Raw genomic sequence first — 19,232 nt, forward strand, 5'->3', positions numbered from 1 at the left:
CGGACTATTTTTCAGTGCAACAGAGTGGACATAGCGCGGGAAGAACACAGGACAAAGACGAGACGTCACAAGCGCTAACTTGGCGACACACTTCTGCCTGACCGAGAAACGAAGACGCGAAAAGGACATTTCACTTTGTGGGTCTTAGCAGAAAAAAAAAACATGTCCAGAAAGTCAACGTCACTGCTCTCTACTTTGATAAGGTCGAGCTGCTCACACAACTTCTTCGCTCGCGACTTGACCTCCTTCAGCGAAACCCGTGGAGTTGCCTTGCGGACAGCATAGACGGCCTCGTGGACCCCACTACTGAAGACCGCGAAACCGCCCTCTTTATCCGCTGGCAGCGCACATAGCCCGTGCTCCTGGAGGGCAGAATCCAGTCGTCCGAGTCGCACATCTGGGCGCTCCTGTCCGCATTTTAAGAGAACGTTCAATCCTTGGGATACGCAGGAATCACTATCGTCCACTGGCGCTCGTGTCGCTACTTCTAGGACACAGCTAGGGGAGAAGTTCCACTGTTTCTTTCCTTGGCTGGACAGCGAACTTTGGACCAAGGCTCAGAGTCCTGCTGACGTCTTCCGGGAGATCAATGTTGTCGAAGGTGCGGATCTGGTTATTAGTAGCACAACGCCTCCCACGAGGTACCAGGAGACGAAATCTGTCCAAAGCAAGGTGCCAGAATGCCTCTGTAGAGTGGTCGAGCAATCTGGAAACTCTCGCCATTTCTCGCGTGCTCGTCTCTGGTTTCCATCAAGGAAGATGCTGGCGTAGCGAACAGTCCCGGTAGAACCGAGCCTGTCTGCTCCACTCGGCGCGGAATATATTGCACAGCCTTGCTCCATGGTTGATCCAATGGGGGAAGCCACCAAGCAGTGCCCATATTGCAGGAGGGAGAATCTTGGAAGGAACGCAGATGGAAAGGGCAGGAGCTTGAAATTCGGCATTGGCAGCGAGAGAAATGAAGGAACATGGTTCAGAAGAAAACGAAGAAAGGGAAGAAAGGCCGAGTGTACTAGAACTGGTCTTCAGAATGGAATAGGCTTGGGCGGTTGGTAATTCAATGTAACACAGTAAACATAGCGCGGGAAGAACGTAGGACAAAGACGAGATGGGACAAGCGCTAACTTCGCGACACACTTCTGCACGTACCTGACCAAGAAACGATGACGCAAAAAGGACCTTCCACTTTGTGGGTCTTAGCAGAAAAAAACACATCCAGAGACTAAATGTCACTGCTCTCTAGTTGCTTCAGAACGTTGATCAAGTTCAGCTGCTGATCAACGATCATTCACAAAGGGGAATATCCTTTTCGCGTCATCGTTTCTGGGTCAGGTATACGTGGCAGAAGTGTGTCGCGAAGTTAGCGCTTGTCCCGTCCCCATTTTGTCCTGCGTTCCTCCCGCGCTATGTTTATTGTGTTACAATGAATTACCAACCTGCCCAAGCCATTCTGATCTATAAAAACGGGGAGCACGTTTTCTTCAGTTTGGGCCTAGGTTTCTGAAGGATTGTCCTTCAGTCCATGAAGAATTATTTTTTCCCGGCGTGATCCATCCTCAAAGTCGTCAGTGTATGCTTGCAATGCGCTATTTTCACTTCGCACTACATCAGCAACAACGCGATGAACTTCGGTCACAGCCACATTTTGAGTATTCTCCAGAGCGCTTAATTTTTCTTCGGCAGTTGCTAATCTCGTGGTGACATCGGACATTCGTTCCTTTAACAGTTTCTTACTAGCTTTTACTTCATCAAGTGAAAACATCACTTCAGCGTGACACGCTTCTATAGTACTGGTGAAAGCTTTTATGACAGCAAGTACTGCAGCATTGCTTTTGCTTACTTCGCTGTTAGGTGGACCGGGGTTTGCTTCCACACCACCGGAAAATAGCAACATTGTGAATACGTGAAAGCAACCTGCAACCATAAGTAACAGAATGTGGGGGCATGGGACGAACAGCAAGCAGCTATTACTCGAGCGCTTAGCTGCAAGGATTGTGAAGGATCGACCTTGGTGAAGAAGAAAATCTTTAGAAGCGTCTGCATTGGTGCTGCCCGCCAACGCTCACTCTCCAGTACAATCTGCTGGCATCACTCAGCATTAACCTCATCATCTTCAGCACCCTCACCTCATTTTTGACAGACGACTATAGAGACCTCCCTCAAAAGGACTTGGTTGTGGGCCAGTTGGTCGGACATCGTGAGGAGCAAAAAAGCAGAACAGGACGACTGAGGCAGGCGACACTCAGTCCCGCCCTGCTTTGCGGTTTTGCTCCTCACGACTTCACTCAACATCACATCAAGATCATGTTAGGTTGAGGTCGGGTGCCGACCTTAAAAAAATGGGACTAAATAATCTTTTCTTTAAGACCGCAATTAGAAATCCATCCGTCGAGAATCCTGTGACATAGGTAACCCAAAATGATGACGGTACCATTAAATGGAGTTCTTAGAACAACAAGGTTGAGGACTGGGCGAGTTGGTAAGTATTCGTTTTAAACCAGCTTGTTTGCTTCTTCCTTTGTGTCGCGTCTTCTGGCTGGTTTAAAATGAATTCTTAGAACAATACTGTCAATTTATGGCTGTAGTGTCTTAGGCTGATGATGATGTTGTATTTAGTTTACCATTTAGAGTGTACACGGTAGGAAAAACTGGTTTTCTGGCATGAAAGCTCGGAGAGTTTGCGATTTGCATGTCGATGATGATGAATTTTTATGGCGCAGGCGCATCAGTGGCCAAAGAGCGTCATGGCACGAGGTATTTTCTTCTACTCAAGGGGAGATGAAAGGCCCACTTCCCAAGCACTTCACCCTAGATAAGCCGAGCACGAGGCCAGGGGAAAGCTTGTATCCATTGTATCACCGGTGGGCACCCGGCGACACGGGGGTCGAAACCCGCGCCTCCCGCATGCGAGGCGGATTCTCGAACGACTAGGCCACCGCTGCGCTAAAAAACCTGCATGTAATCTTTGCCCATTCATGCGGAGCTGTCCCACTAAACTAACAGCTTGCGGTCCACCAGTACACAGGTGAGCTGCCGCGGTGGCTCAGTGGTTATGGTGCTCGGATGCAGACCCGGACGACGCGGGTTCAATCCCGGCCATGGCGGTCGCATTTCGATGGAGGCGAAATGCTATAGGCTTGTGTACTGTGCGATGTGAGGAGGAGGAGGAGGAGGAGAAGGAGGAGGAAAGGCAGGCAGGTTAACTGGAAGAATAAACCGGTTTGCTACCCTTCACGGAGGCAAAAGGATGGAGGGGATAAAAAGATGGAGAAACGAAAGTAGCAGGAAAATGAAGTCAGTATGCAAAGTCGTCCGTGCGATGTCAATGCAGGCAAAGATCGCCAGGTGGCTGAAATTATCCGGAGCCCTCCACTACGGCGTCCCGCATAGCCTGAGTCGCTTTGGGATGTTAAACGCCATAAAACCAAACCAAAACCAGCCCACAGCAGAGCGCTTTGCTAATTACATGCGCTTCCTTATACAAATTGGTGGGCATATAAGTTTTAATATTTGGTAACATGCTTTGCGTGCACCTCCAAGTACTGAAGGCCGCTGCGATCCATGAGCGAATCGACAATCTGCTAATCCGTATAGACTAAAAATTAGGGGCGGGGGGAGCCGTGCACGATGTGCGTTGCATTTAAGTAAGCGGCTGTTATTTTTCTTCATGCTTTGTGGCATTCGACCAATATGCGCATCTGTGAAGCAACCTAACCGCTCTGTGGAGACCTAGCACGGGGAGTCGGCGGCGAAGCAGACGCCGACGCGGTGTACCCACGGTCTGACGAGAGAGAGGAGAAGGATGAACGGAAAGGCGGGGAGGTTGACCAGGCTGCGCCCAGTATGGTACCCTACGTGTGGGAAGGGGGAGGGAGGGAGGAAGGCGGATTTCGCGTGCCATTACTAGCAGGGTACACGGCACACTCTGGAAATTTACAGCCTTGAACGCAATCCTGATTCTTTCAAGAAATTAAAAGTACCTTCACAGCAGTCCTCTGCGATGAGGGTTTAGTCCAAGGACCCAGAGTCTTGGCCTCTGCAAGGGGACGAGGATCCAAGCGGTGGAGCGGTGCAGTCAGGAGGACAAGCTCACGCTCAAAGCGAAGGCAGTCACAAAGTGCTGTGATGACCCCCATAATGCGCAGGTCCACACGGGACGGAGAGGCAAAGAGACACCGTATGGCTCTACACATGATTAAGGTTATACATCAGAGGCTGGGGCGTCCGAGCTTACGTGCCGACGACTTCATGGGGGCGATGGAGTGGCTCCGGAGTTGGGCTCGAGCGGTTGCTGGCAGAAGCTGCACGCCGTCGGGCTTCGGCGCTGAAGGCCCTCTTGGCGAACGATGTCGTCCTCAGCTCAGACTGGACTGGACTGCATCCGTTTACATGTGCTTTTAAGCACTTGATTAACAAAGGACTAAGGGCGGTCATTTCCAGTGGCCCGCCCAAAGCATCAATTCTCCAATCAAAAATAACATGCGAGATGGGGACAACCCCTTGGGTTGGGCTTAGCCTCGAACCCAGAGTCTGTTAACAATACAAACTAAATAAACAACAAAAACGCCACCACTCTCTCTCAAGTGAGAGTATACACAGGCTCTCTCTTCGGAGCTAATCCTTGCCTCAGGCATGCATACTGCCTCCCACCATCGGTCCGCGTCGCTCGTCAACAACAGAGGAGGGGGCGAAAGGGCCCACGATGCTGCCGCGCTACCGACGGCGGGACACAGCTAATAAGCATGAATGGGTTCGTCTGTTGCTCCGGGAAACCAGACTAAGGGTCGCCCCTGTCTTCCCACATTCTTGGCGAGTCTTGCCTGTCCGCCATGACAGGTGTCTGTCACGGCCCTTCTGGGAATGCGCTTTTGTTCACGAGGCACGGCGGGAAGCTGTGGGTGCCTTCCCGGCGATAGCCCACGTCGTAAGGGGAAGGAGGGGGGGCTAGGGCTTTCACTTGGGCGCACAAACATACCACCGCATCGTGGTCTCGCCCCCCCCCCCCTCACGTGTTGAGTCCGAGGGAAAGAATGTTGTCTTCGCGGTAGCGCATAGCGTCGGCTGTGGTACGGCGCGCTCTGGCCCGCTGACAGCTCCCTTGTCCTGGAATGTGCCCGGGAGGGCCGCACCTGGAACGGCCACGCAAATTGGGGAGGATAAAGCCTGTTTCCCCGCGGCGGCGGCGGCGGGTCCGGTTGGGTCCGGTTTGGCTTAAACCACTTCGTTCTGGTTGTCACTCTCAACGAGCATGGCTGGGTAATTGATGATGCCTGTCATCTGGGTCTCCGTCTACGCCGCGCCGTCGAACGTGGATCCTCGTAGCACACACAAGGAATGTACCTCGTAGCACACAAGGAATGTCACACTCGCTCACCCTCCAGAAGAATGTTCTCCGAACATTTGAGTCCACGCAGCTCCCCTTGTCTTGGAATGTGCCCGAAGGGCCGCACCTGGAACGGCCACGCAAATTGGGGAGGATAAAGCCTGTTTCCCCGCGGCGGCGGCGGCGGGTCCGGTTGGGTCCGGTTTGGCTTAAACCACTTCGTTCTGGTTGTCACTCTCAACGAGCATGGCTGGGTAATTGATGATGCCTGTCATCTGGGTCTCCGTCTACGCCGCGCCGTCGAACGTGGATCCTCGTAGCACACACAAGGAATGTACCTCGTAGCTGGCAGAAGCTGCACGCCGTCGGGCTTCGGCGCTGAAGGCCCTCTTGGCGAACGATGTCGTCCTCAGCTCAGACTGGACTGGACTGCATCCGTTTACATGTGCTTTTAAGCACTTGATTAACAAAGGACTAAGGGCGGTCATTTCCAGTGGCCCGCCCAAAGCATCAATTCTCCAATCAAAAATAACATGCGAGATGGGGACAACCCCTTGGGATGGGCTTAGCCTCGAGCCCATAGTCTGTTAACAATACAAACTAAATAAACAACAAAAACGCCACCACTCTCTCTCAAGTGAGAGTATACACAGGCTCTCTCTTCGGAGCTAATCCTTGCCTCAGGCATGCATACCGCCTCCCACCATCGGTCCGCGTCGCTCGTCAACAACAGAGGAGGGGGCGAAAGGGCCCACGATGCTGCCGCGCTACCGACGGCGGGACACAGCTAATAAGCATGAATGGGTTCGTCTGTTGCTCCGGGAAACCAGACTAAGGGTCGCCCCTGTCTTCCCACATTCTTGGCGAGTCTTGCCTGTCCGCCATGACAGGTGTCTGTCACGGCCCTTCTGGGAATGCGCTTTTGTTCACGAGGCACGGCGGGAAGCTGTGGGTTCCTTCCCGGCGATAGCCCACGTCGTAAGGGGAAGGAGGGGGGGCTAGGGCTTTCACTTGGGCGCACAAACATACCACCGCATCGTGGTCTCGCCCCCCCCTCACGTGTTGAGTCCGAGGGAAAGAATGTTGTCTTCGCGGTAGCGCATAGCGTCGGCTGTGGTACGGCGCGCTCTGGCCCGCTGACAGCTCCCTTGTCCTGGAATGTGCCCGGGAGGGCCGCACCTGGAACGGCCACGCAAATTGGGGAGGATAAAGCCTGTTTCCCCGCGGCGGCGGCGGCGGGTCCGGTTGGGTCCGGTTTGGCTTAAACCACTTCGTTCTGGTTGTCACTCTCAACGAGCATGGCTGGGTAATTGATGATGCCTGTCATCTGGGTCTCCGTCTACGCCGCGCCGTCGAACGTGGATCCTCGTAGCACACACAAGGAATGTACCTCGTAGCACACAAGGAATGTCACAGTGCTTATTTATCACCCGAAGTTCTCGCATGCGGGAGAGTCTGCCATAGCGACTAAGTGGGAGTAGGCAGCGAGAGAACGTATGTGCCAAGATACCTCGAGCGGCCGAGTTGTGGACCTCACCGTACGCTTCGCTAAAGGCTAGTGCTTACGCTGTCGATACTCGCCGGATGATGACTGAAAATAAAGTTACAATCAATGCAAGCATAATATAAACGATAATAAATGAAAACGTTCTCGCTCTTCATCTAGCCTTTGGCCTCCAAATGTATGAAAAACATAGATAACTAGAGGTGTGCGAATATCCGATAATTTCTAATAGCGAATCGAATATCCTTCTAATCAATTATTCGAACGAATGGTATAGTGTATTTTGGAAACTGTTTGAAACGAATTGATTATGTTCTCAACTTGCAGAACAGTTCTCGAATAACGGCAGGAGGTTCCAATACCGCCGTATTTTTCTTCGACGAATGTTCCCAAAACGGTCTGCACCGACGTCGCGCACCATCGTTCCGCTAAAAGTACGACAGAGGTGAAGGGTTGAGCGCCGCCGGACGCGGTTCTTTTTGTGTTTTTTGTGTTATGGTGTTCATGATGTTTGTGCAGTCGACCACACGCCTGTCTAGAGCAGTCGAACGCCGCTCCGTGGACTAAACTTCTGTCATTTGCAAGAGCTGAAAATATGACCTCATCATGCATGCGCGTTCCCGTGGAACACGTTTAACTCCTCATGTCTTTAAAACTTATATCGGGCTCACCATGAATGGGCGATTATAATAACTGCAGAATAGAGCTCGAGGTCCGAGCGCTCCAGGCAAGTGTGTGGACGTACATGGCCACAGGCAAATTCAGGAAAACCCTGCCTTGATGCTCGATCTCGAAGGCCGTGGCTCATATGTATAGGTGCCAGCAGTCTCCTTTCCTGCGGTCAGTGCCGCTGGGTACTCACCGATTTTCTATTGGGTAAAAGGCTTCATCCGGCTTGGTTCTCGGCTTTCCTGGGGTGGAATACTTGGACAAAGTGTCTTTTACCAAAACAAACAGATAGTAATTTTTCTATACCAATAACATGATGGCCGTAGAGTTAAATAGTGACTTTGTGTTGCGACCCCTTAGCAGCGGAGATTAGTGTTGAGTCTTTTAGCCCCAGCTGTAGCTCTAACTTCATAACTTTTCAACTTACAGCACCGTACAACAGTGCGATAACTATCGCTTGAATGTTTTACATGATTTCTCGTTTTGTACAAATATTCGCACAAGTACCGAATACTAGTAGTGATATTCGATTCGTATTCGATTTGGTCTGATCCCTATTCGGTTCGGCTTCTAGCTACACTACGAGTATTTGATTCCGCTTGGAAAAAGTACTATTTGCATACCCTTAGAGATAACGATAGCGCTGCTATGTTTAAAGAGTTGACTGCTAGGCTAGTTGGTAGTCAAACATTATAAAAATTTGCAGAGGCAAGTATACTTGCAAGGAAGAAGATAACACAGGCGGAAGACAAGAACCCGTCTGGTGCTCTTTCTTGTGTGTAGTTTTCGCGTAAAATCATTTTACACGGGTAAGTTGTTCGCGACGATGTTGTCGCATCACGCTCAGCTTTGTGTCTAGCGAAGCGCAGCCTGAAGACTGAAATATAAAAATATTTTTAGAAAAATAATACACTCTAAGAAAAAAGGACTGAAAGGGGGCGAGACGGCAGCTCTTTTGTGGACGGACTGATTTGCCACAACCCTTAGCCCTTTCCGGGACGAGCTGCAAAAGGTCAAACTGTTGATCCCCTAAGAAAGGGTTTTCAGCTCGTGAAGCGGCACTTTCTCGAGCTGTTTTTCTAGGGACGAGCCGCGAATTCGCTCTTTCACACGCTCTGGCTGCGGCAAACATGCGACGTGGGCTGCCACCAGAAGGGACGCAACAAAAGGCGTAATTTTGGAAGAAATAAACAATAATAATAATAATAATTGGTTTTGGGGGGGGAAAGGAAATGGCGCAGTATCTGTCTCATATATCGTTGGACACCTGAACCGCGCCGTAAGGGAAGGGATAAAGGAGGGAGTGAAAGAAGAAAGGAAGATAGAGGTGCCGTAGTGGAGGGCTCCGGAATAATTTCGACCACCTGGGGATCTTTAACGTGCACTGACATCGCACAGCACACGGGCGCCTTAGCGTTTTTCCTCCATAAAAACGCAGCCGCCGCGGTCGGGTTCGAACCCGGGAACTCCGGATCAGTAGTCGAGCGCCCTAACCACTGTGCCACCGCGGCGGGGCCAAATAAACAAGCCCTGTTTTAAAATTCAAGATTCGTTTTGGAGGAAAGGAAATGGCGCAGTAACCGTCTCACATTTCTGTGGTCACCCGGGCCGCGTCGAAAGGGAATCGAGGAAGGTGGGAGTAAAAGAGGAAAAAGGTGCCGTTGTGGAGGGCTCCGCAATAATTTCTACTACCTGGGGGATGTTTATTTAACGTGCACTGGCATCGCACAGCACACGGGCGCCTTTGCGTTTCGCCTCCATCGAAACGCAGCCGCCGCGGTCGGGTTCGAACCCGGGAACTCCGGATCAGTAGCCTAGAACCCATCCACTGAGCCACCGCTGCGGGTCCACCTGACAGAGCCATGTTTGTGATTTTTAGCTCACAACGTCGACGCCGACGTCGACAGCACCGACACTGCATCATATGGGAAACGGGGTCTTTAACGCTCTCGCTTTAAAATGCATAAGAAGTGAGATGTTCAGCGCAATTTACATTGGGATAGTTTCCGACAGAACTTATCACACATAACAGCAACAACATCAAGAAAGGAAACAAACGTAAGGACACGTGAATATACCAGGATTCGAACCCACAACCCTTGGGTTTGGAACCGAGTTCGGATATGACCAGGCCATCAAAGTAGATGGTCCGGTAGCAAGGTGCTGGAAGTGGTGAAAGAATACGTTTACTTCGAGCATGTAGTGACCGCTGATCGGAATCATGGCAGGGAACTAACCAGAAACATAAGAATGGGGTGGGTCGCATACGGCGGGTTCTCTCAGATCATGAATGGCAGTTTACCAATATGTCTCAAGAGATAAGTACACAACAGCTGTATCTTACCGGTACTCACCTAGGCATGGGGCAGAAATGTGGGGACTAACGGAAAGGGCTCAGCTTAAGTTAAGGACAACACAGCGAAATGTGGAAGGAAAAATGATGGGTGTAACGGTAAGAGACAGGAAGCGGGAAGAGTGTGTGAGGGAACAAACGCGGGTTAATGACATCCTAGTCGAAATCAAGAGGAAGAAATGGGCCTGGGGAGGGCATGTACCGTGAAGGAAAGCTAACCGCTGGTCCTTAAGTGTAACGGTGTAGATTACATTAGAAGACAAGCTTAGCAGGGGGCGGCATAAGGTTAGGTGGGCGGATGAGATTAAGAAGTTTGAGGGGATACGGTGGCCGCAGCTGTCAAAGGACAGGGTTAATTGGAGAGACATGAGAGAGGCCTTTGCCTTGCAGTGGCCGTAGTCAGGCTGATGATGATGATGATGATGGTGATACGAAGCACACACATGCCACTTAGCTCTAAACAGACACGGTCGCAGGGAGATAAACAGGACGGGCGCTAACTTACAACTGAACTTTTATTGTAGGAAACCAGGCAATATAAGCCATTTTTTTACAGTGAAGAAGAGGTATAAAACCACTGAAATAAAGAAAGCACTCAAACAACGTTATCGTCGAACACCATTTACGAATCAGCAGACATGAAATGCATTCCTTTGTCAGATAAAAACACTGAGGCAGCACTGACGCACGTATCTTCTTTTTGCGATATTATATTGAACGCCTCTCTAATCTCCCTTGTAAGCTGAACTTTGTGGCAGTCAATGACAAGAGAGCTTTTAAAATCCGGATAGCAACCAGGGCACTTCTTTGTTTTTTCATCTTTTTCTTTCGCGTTGATGTGGCCAGCAAGATGCCCTTTGGCACCATTCGCGACATCATTCTTATGTTCTCGCAACCTGTCATCGAGGCATCTGCCTGTCTGCCCTATTTATTTCCGGCCGCATTTCAACGGAATAGAATAGATTACATTCTTTTCACAGGTGACATATCGGTCCTTAGGCTTCTTTTTACATTTTACGGTTTTTTTAGGACGAGGGTTCGTAAATAAACGTGCATGAAATATAACTGCGTATACGTGCTAACCGTTACAACTCAAATTCGACACGTATTGAAGGTTGTAGTACTTGTTTATGCGCTTTGTCAGCTGCCGTTCGCTTCGGTTCCAGGAAGGCTTTTTCGCACGAAAAAGAGTCTAGCCGCTTCGGCACGGACAGTGGCTGGGCTCTCACTGGATTAGATTGGAAAACATTTAATTCGTCAGAAAAGGCAGAATGCAGACGATCCGTGCTAGTGGCTATCAGTCCACGGCTGACAGCGACCTGGGTAGCCCATTCAATGACCCGGGTTTGAACTCCCAAGTCTGAGCTGACCAACGCGGCCTCCCACTGCTCGATAGTAGGAACCTGTATAAGAGATTTCGGGGGCGGCTCCTCTTTACAATTCCACAATAGGTGATCATAAGTGGCTAAATCACCATATAATGTACATGCAGGGTCGTATTCAGCGGGGTCGAATTTTGACAACAGGTAAGGCGTCATGAAGGATCGCGTCTGGAGTCGCCTCCAAGTGGTCTCCTGCTCCTTATTAAAGGCTTTGTCTGGAGGAGGGAATATCCTCCTTTCAAGTTTAAAATGATTAGTAATATCGTGAAAGATGATAGGCCGTCCTTCGAAAAACTCTCAGCAACGAGAGCGCCCCCTGCTCGGCTGACGAATCCTCGAGCTGTTATGTGTGCCGCTTCGTTACCAGGGTTCCCCGAGTGAGCCGGGACCCATATCAATTCAATAATTCTGTCTAAGTCTTCGGTTTGACCCAATATGCTCATTGCTGCCTGAGAAATTCTGCCCCTCGCATAATTGCGTATGGCAAATTTAGAGTCGCTGAGTATGGTAGTAGCTTCTGTGTTAATGATAGCAAGGGCGATTGTCGCCTCTTCTGCCGTTTCCGAGGATTTCGTTATGGTAGTTCCGGAGACTATGTCTACCTTGCGTATCCACCGCCGTTAGTGCGAACGCTTGTTTCTGGGGATATTATGCGGCCTCTACATATACTGCATGTGCATCTTGGTTGTATATGTTGTGTAGAGCTTTTGCCCTAGCCCTTCTTCCCTCGTGGTGAGCAGGATGCATATTCTTAGCTAGTGGCTTAACTCTTATTACCTTAGAGATGCGTTTAGGTATCTGTGTTTTGGTATCTTGGGGTGGCAACTGTATGCCTAGTTCTAAACGATCAAGTATGGTTCTTCCTGCTTTGGTGCGGGAAAGCCGGCCTCTCTGCATTGTTAAGTGTGCCTCTGTAAGCTCGTCTAAGGTGTTGTGCACTGCCAAGCCCAGAAACCTTTCGGTGGAGGTACAGTTCGGTAGCCCTAATGCTACCTTGTATGCTGTTCTAATCATAGACTCTACTTTGGCTTTTTCACTACTGTCTAATTTTAAGTATGGGAGTGCGTAGGCAAGCCTGCTGATTACAAATGCTTGTACTATTTTGCAAAGTTCTGTCTCCTTCACTCTCTTCGTTTTGCTTGCAATTCGTCTAATTAGTCTTGCCGTCATATTGACGGTTGTCTGGAGTTTTTCTAGTGTTTCCTTGTTCTTCCGGTTCGACTGAAGGAAGAGTCCTAGGATTCTTATAGTTTGAACTTCCTTTACAGGGAGCCCGTCCACCCAGATTTTCAGTGGAGGCGGAGGGTTGTAATTTTTGCTCGAGGGCCCCTTGGTTTGTATCTGATTAGCAATAATTCGGACTTGGAGGGCGAGCAGGTTAGCCCTGCTTTACCCGCCAGGTCTTGTATTATGTCTACAGCTTGTTGCAGGGTATCCTCTATCTGACCATCGCTGCCAGGTGTGGTCCATAAAGTGATATCATCTGCGTAGAATGTGTGTTGCAGCCCCGGGATGGCTGCTAATTAAGAAGGAATTTTAATTAGTGAGAGATTAAAAAGGAAGGGTGACAGGACTGAGCCCTGTGGCGTTCCTTTACCTCCAAGTGAGATAGAGTCTGATTTAATCTCACTGGCCTTAGACGACATCTTGCACTTTGAAAAATCGGGTTCTGTAGCGGTGCTATCATCATCAGCAGTGCTGCGCCGCCTCGGCTCGTGACATGCGCTCGCGCTGGCTACGTGCGGAGTAGAATAAAACAGTTGATTCCTGGTTCCCGGCCTGTTCGCTTCGTCCGCGTCGCGCTCCATTAATTTGTCGTTAAGTGTCTGTCCCTTTACAGGAACTATTGCAGCCGAGGTCTTCTCGCGTTTTTTTTTTTGCTTTTTTTTGCGAGCTGCTACGATGCGGTTCGTCCCCCATTGGTCTTTTTCTGAGCAGTTCGTTGAGTTTACGCACGGCACGTATTTGCGGAGTTCGAACTTAGGAACTAACGGGGGTTTTGTGGATTAAAGTCGCCTTTGCTCCTCCCCCCTAGGACAGTTTTTTTCTTAGAGTGCTGCAGTCCAGCATAGAGATGAATGGCGAGTCGGTTTCATTGCATCAAAATGTGTTGTACACTGAATGACAGTGCATTTTTCCTTTGAAAACTCTTTTGCCGCGTGAGCGCTTTTACTACTTTTAAAGGACTATACATGGAGCAAGGATTACCAGCCCAGCTGGCAACAACGAATAAACTGCCGGACTTGTAGTCCGTCTCAGCTGCAAAGGAGGAAGGGTAACGGGAGGGTTGCCCACTATTAGGAATGGCCGCCAGCTGGTATTAGGATTGGCGCCAGCATGTCTCGAGGATTGCCACCAAGACAGAATCTCTTGCCATGTGTCTGCGATATGCATTTACCGCGCTCGCCCGGTCGTTGTCTCGAGGATTGCCACCAAGACAGAATGTCTCGCCATGTGTCTGCGGTATGCATTTACCGCGCTCGCCCGGTCTTTGCTGCGTGGGACAAGCGGGAGCAGGGTTCTGCGAAAATCCCTTTAAGGAGTAGCTGTCCCGGGCCGCGAAGTTGTTCGGGCTGTCTTCCGATTTTCCCCGACGTCTCCACCGACCCGACTACTCCTGACCTCACGGGCACAGCACCAGCGTGTCAACAGATCGCCACAGTGGCTTGTCTGCACGCTTCGCCAGCCATGCCTAATGGCAGAACCATTGGGGATTATCTCCCGACGGGGCTGCGCCTCGGTTTCTTCGAAGTTCACCGACCGGCGGAGAGCGGGCCGACCACCTGACGTCGCCTGCCAGCCTGACGGGGTCCTGGCCGCACACCTCTCTCCCTCGGGCTCAACTTATGCCAGGGGCGTGTCCATGTGTGCGGAGGTGTCTGTCTGTGTGTGATAGCGCAAGTTTTGTCCACACCCACCACGGCGAGGGCGTCCCCTACCTGGGGAATCTAGGGAAGACGCAGTGTATAAAACTGGACTGCAGATGCAGTTGAAGCAGCTCACTTCAGAACTCAAAAGCTTGTAAATATGTAAAATAAATCAAGTCTTCTTCCTCCACTAACGAATCCTGCACTCAGCGGCACTCCTGTCCTGGACGGAGCGGGCGTCATCTTGATCGAGGTTGTGTCGAGAAGCGACCCCGATCCCCACCTTCAACAACTGGTTGGCAGCGCTTGGGATGGACCAGGTGACATCGTTCTGCATATACGGGTGAGCGCTTTGTCTTTGTTCTATGATTCACCAGGCTTTAAACTCTGGGTAAAAAGTTTGAACTGCTGGTAATCGGGTGTCTGTAGCACAGTGTAGTTTGCACAAATGATAGAACATTAGCGAGTGGGCAAAGCCACCATTTGGGGCAACGATCATGGACTTCAAGAAGGTTGATAGGGAAGAGCTGTTGCTGATGTGTGATGAGTTGGATGTGGAAGAGGAGGAAGGAATGAGGAAAGGGGCAATCATAAAAGCAATCAATAATAGCGATGCGGACGAAGAAGCGATGCAAATTGCGTGGGAAACGGCAAAGAGCTAGAACGGCGAAGAAAGAAAGCAGAGGATGAAAAAAAGAAAGCAGGGGATGAAAAAAAGAAAGTAGAGGATGAAAGAAAAGAAAAGCAAGCCGCAGATCAGATACAACTGAAAATGATGGAGCTCCAACAAGAAAGCCAGCGTCTGGCAGCCCAAAACGGGGGAGCAAGCATTAGTGACAGATTAAACAGGGTAGAGTCTCACCGTACAGACAATTGGATGTATCCCTACAAGATGGGCGAAGACATCGGTCTGTATCTAATCAACTATGAAAGGGCGCGTCATAAGAGCAAAATCGCAGAATATTCGTGGTCACAACGCCTGCTAAGTCTTTTACCGTGCGCGGCGGCTAATGTGATCGCCAGGCTCAGCGAACAGGATGCGGAAAATTTTGAAAAGATGAAATCTGCTCTACTGAAGAAATACCGCCTTTCTGATTGGGCATTTCGGCAGCGTTTTAGGGAGGCAACAAAAAAAAAGCAATGAGGACTATGCGGAGTTTGCGTATACATTGAAAAGCAACCTTGTAGAGTGGCTTAAGGGGGCAGGCGTGTACGAAAGCAGGGACAAGGTAGTTGAGTGCGTCTATCTGGAGCAGTTTTTCCGCAGCATTCCATCGTCCGCAAAACTATGGGTGCAGGACAAAGAAAAGGTAGAAACAGTAGAGCGAGCAGCTCAACTCGCCGACGAATTCTCGACGCGGAGAAAGGCGACTGCTGAGGAAGGCCAGTCAGAAAGAGGAACTACCTCAAGAAAGTATTTTTCTTCTAGACGGCCGGCTCTAAATGGAAACGTGGGGCAGGGTGTAACACAAAAAAAAAGTCACCGAAAAGGCTCCAGAGAAGAGTGGCAGTCAAACGAAGGACGAAAGGGTAGAAAAGGCGGGGAAGAAGGAGTTCGAGGCCAGGCAACCGTTGCGATGTTATAACTGCCAAGAAACAGGGCACATCGCTGCAAGATGTAGAAACCAGTGATTGGTGTTCTCGTACGTAAACGGTAGTGATGAAAACTAGAACTGCTTCGCCCCTACCTTCATGAGTTAGAGGTAAATGGCAAGCCTTGTAAGGTGCTCAGGGACAGTGCGGCTACGATGGATGCAGTGCACCCATCCTATGTTACGTCTGAGGATTTCACGGCAGGAGTAACGTGGATTAAACAGGTGTTGGAGGAGCACAGTGTTTGCTTACCTATGGCAAGGGTTGAAATTTCAGGTCCGTTTGGAAAACTGGTGACGGAGGCAGCCGTCTCGAAAACAGTTCCGCTGGAATATCCTTATCTGTTCTCAAACCGGTCTGACCGGCTGTTGCGTGAGCGAGGGCAGATCTTTGGAGAAGGAAAAGTGCAGGCACTAACGCGCTCTAAAAGCCGCCAGCTCGCCGCTCAGTTAACACAGGACCCGGGAAAGGGAGAAGCAGAAATCGGAGCAGAACCTAAAATCATGGAGCCAAACCTAGTGGCTGAACAAGGGGTCGAGGTTGTCGCTAGATCAGGCGACATCGACGCAGCTGCGGCGCCAAGCGAACCACAGGAAACAGAGCCCGTCGGAGCGTCAATATTGGCCCCGACTTTGCGCAGTTTTGAGCGGCTATTGGAAATAGACAGGGATATGCTGAAAGCAGAGCAAAAGAATGACCCTAGTTTGATGCGCCTGCATGCTACCGCGGAAAAGGGCATAGCGAGGCATAACATCACGATACTCGAAAAAGGCGGACTGCTGTACAGGCACTACAGAGATCGCAAAGGCAAGACGTTTGATCAGCTGGTGATTCCGGAAAAATACCGGGCGGACCTTCTGAGATTGTGTCATGTGAACAGCTGGTCGGGACACTTGGGGATCAAGAAAACGAAAGAGCGACTTTTAATGGAGTACTACTGGCCAGGGTGCTTCAAAGACGTGGAGCGGTACGTGAAGTCGTACGACGCATGTCAACGAGTCGGGAAACCAGGAGACAAATGGAAGGCTCCCCTGAAATTGGTTCCACTGATCACAGAGCCTTTTCGGCGGTTAGTCATTGACACGGTAGGACTCCTACCGCAGTCTAAATCGGGATACAAATATCTCCTTACCATGCTGTGTCCAGCAACGAAATTCCCCGAAGCAGTCCCCCTCAAAGAACTAAGCTCTACAGAGATAGTGGACGCTTTGCTCAGCACCTTTGCACGAATCGGATTTGCCGCGGAGATTCAGGCGGATCAGGGAACCGTGTTCACCAGCGCCTTAACAACCACCTTTTTGAAGAGGTGTGGAATCAAGCTATTACACAGTTTAGTATATCATCGCCAGTCGAACAGTGTCGAGAAAATGCACTCCGTGCTCCAAAGGGTTCTGCGCGCGTTGTGCTATGAATGGAAAAAGACTGGGAGAGCTGTTTGCCGGCAACGCTGTTTGCGCTCAGAACAGTTCCCCATGAAGCGACCGGATTCACCCCGACTGAACTTGTCTATGGGAGAGCCCTACGTTCTCCTCTCCGGATTTTGCGGGTATTCTGGGAGGGAACAGGAGAAAGCCAAACTGTCGTGAGTTACGTGTTAGAATTGCTCGACCGACTAAGTTCTACGCGTACCCTAGTAGAAGAAAACTTGAAAGCGGCACAACAGGGGGCAAAAGTCTATTACGATAGAAACGCAAGGCAACGAACATTTCAGGCGGGCGATAAGGTTATGATTTTGCGACCATCCAGGAAAAACAAAATGGAAGTGCAGTGGGAGGGTCCGGTGGAAGTTCAGCGCAGGCTGTCAGAAACAAACTACGTCCTGAAAAAACCCGGCAAGAGAAATGAGGTTACCATCTACCACTGCAATTTGATGAAACCTTATGTAGGCAGGGAGGAGGTGGTCAATATGATGTTAAACACACCCGAGGAAGTACAGGCTGATCTACCTGAGTTAGCAACAGACCGCGATGCGGATTGCAGCGTCCAGGACATTCTTGCGCGCTCTGCGAGGGCTGATGTTCTGAAAGAGGAACAGGTAGATGAACTTAAGGGTCTTTTGGGGGAATTCAAAGCGATATTTAGCAGTCGGCCAGGGAAAACTGACCTGATCACTCACAAGATCGAGCTGACCTCCTCCGAACCAATCAGGTCAAAGCTTATCGAATGTCACCACGTCAACGGCAGATCTTGGAGACGGAGATTAAGCGAATGCTCGAAATCGGGGTAATCAAACCAACTGAAAGTGATTACACTTCCCCTATGATTCTCGTCGAAGTGCCAGGTAAAGAGCCTCGTCCATGCGTGGACTATCGAAAACTCAATGCAATCACCAGAGACCAGCTCTATCCGATTCCCAATATTGAAGAGAGAATGGAGCGGGTAAGTGGGGCACAGTTCATCTCTATGTTAGATCTGGTGAGGGGATATTGGCAGGTTCCTTTCTCAGACACCTCGAGCCGCTATGCCGCCTTCATTTCACCCATTGGGACATTCAGACCTCTAGTTTTAAGCTTCGGCCCCAGGAACGCACCGTATAGTTTCTCCAAATTAATGGATATTGTACTTAGAGACATGCAGAGTTCCCCTACTTGGACGACATAGCCATTTTTTCGAACAGATGGAAGGAGCATATCGCGTATCTGAGAAGCGTGTTGGCAAGGTTGCGGGACGCTGGGCTCACACTGAAGTCTGAAAAGTGTAACTTTTGTTCTTCACAAGTGACCTACCTGAGACACATTGTAGGTCGTGGAACTAGGCAGCCTTCGGAACTTAACATTAAGCCCATAGCGGACTTTCCAACGCCTCGAACAAAGACATCCGCTCTTTTCTGGGGCTTGTTGGGTATTATCAGAGGTACATTCCTCGCTATTCTCAACGAGCGAGTCCATTGACAGATGCGCTACGAAAGGGAGAGCGCGAAAGGGTTTTTTGGGATGAAGCAAAGAAGAGCGCCTTTCAAGAGCTCAAGAAAGTACTCATTTCACGGCCCGTATTGCGGACGCCTGACTACACCAAAGAGTTTGTAGTTCAGTGCGATGCGAGTGATAGGGGGATGGGCGTTGTATTGAGTCAGGTCGGAAAAGACAACGAAGAGCATCCCATCCTGTACGCTAGCCGGAAACTGACGCTAAGGGAGGAAACTTAGAGCGCCTCAGAAAAAGAATGCGCATGCTTAGTCTGGGCAGCACAAAAACTGTCATGCTACCTATACGGATCAAAATTCGTTTTTGAGACGGATCACTGCCACTCACGTGGCTGAGGCAGATGTCTCAAAAGAACGGACGCTTGCTGCGGTGGAGCCTCATCCTTCAGGAGTACAACTTCTCTGTGAGGTATAAGAAAGGGAAAATGAATGGCAATGTCGATTGTTTAAGCAGGCTATTCTGAAGTGCTTAAGGTGAAAAGGGTCCTCCAGCTTTTATGTGTGTGTGTGTGTGTGTGTGTGTGTGTGTGTGTGTGTGTGTGTGTGTGCGCGTGCGCGCGCGTGTGTGTGTGTGTGTATTACTAGCGGACCTATGTATGTTTTTTTTTCAAGTTTAGT

The 19,232-nt window shown here is 50.1% G+C and overlaps 1 protein-coding gene across 1 annotated transcript in view; it reads left to right on the forward strand.

The window, feature by feature from the left end:
• Positions 1-15,846: 15,846 nt before the first annotated feature.
• The window catches only part of LOC144095693 (uncharacterized), a 47,917-nt gene continuing 44,531 nt past the window's right edge, over positions 15,847-19,232 (forward strand). Inside the window, exon 1 of the mRNA XM_077629352.1 lies at positions 15,847-16,681. Coding sequence (XP_077485478.1) covers positions 15,847-16,681 — 835 coding nt within the window. The remainder of the gene's footprint in view (positions 16,682-19,232) is intronic.

Source organism: Amblyomma americanum, chromosome 6 (assembly GCF_052857255.1).
Source record: "Amblyomma americanum isolate KBUSLIRL-KWMA chromosome 6, ASM5285725v1, whole genome shotgun sequence".
Lineage (NCBI taxonomy): Eukaryota > Metazoa > Arthropoda > Arachnida > Ixodida > Ixodidae > Amblyomma > Amblyomma americanum.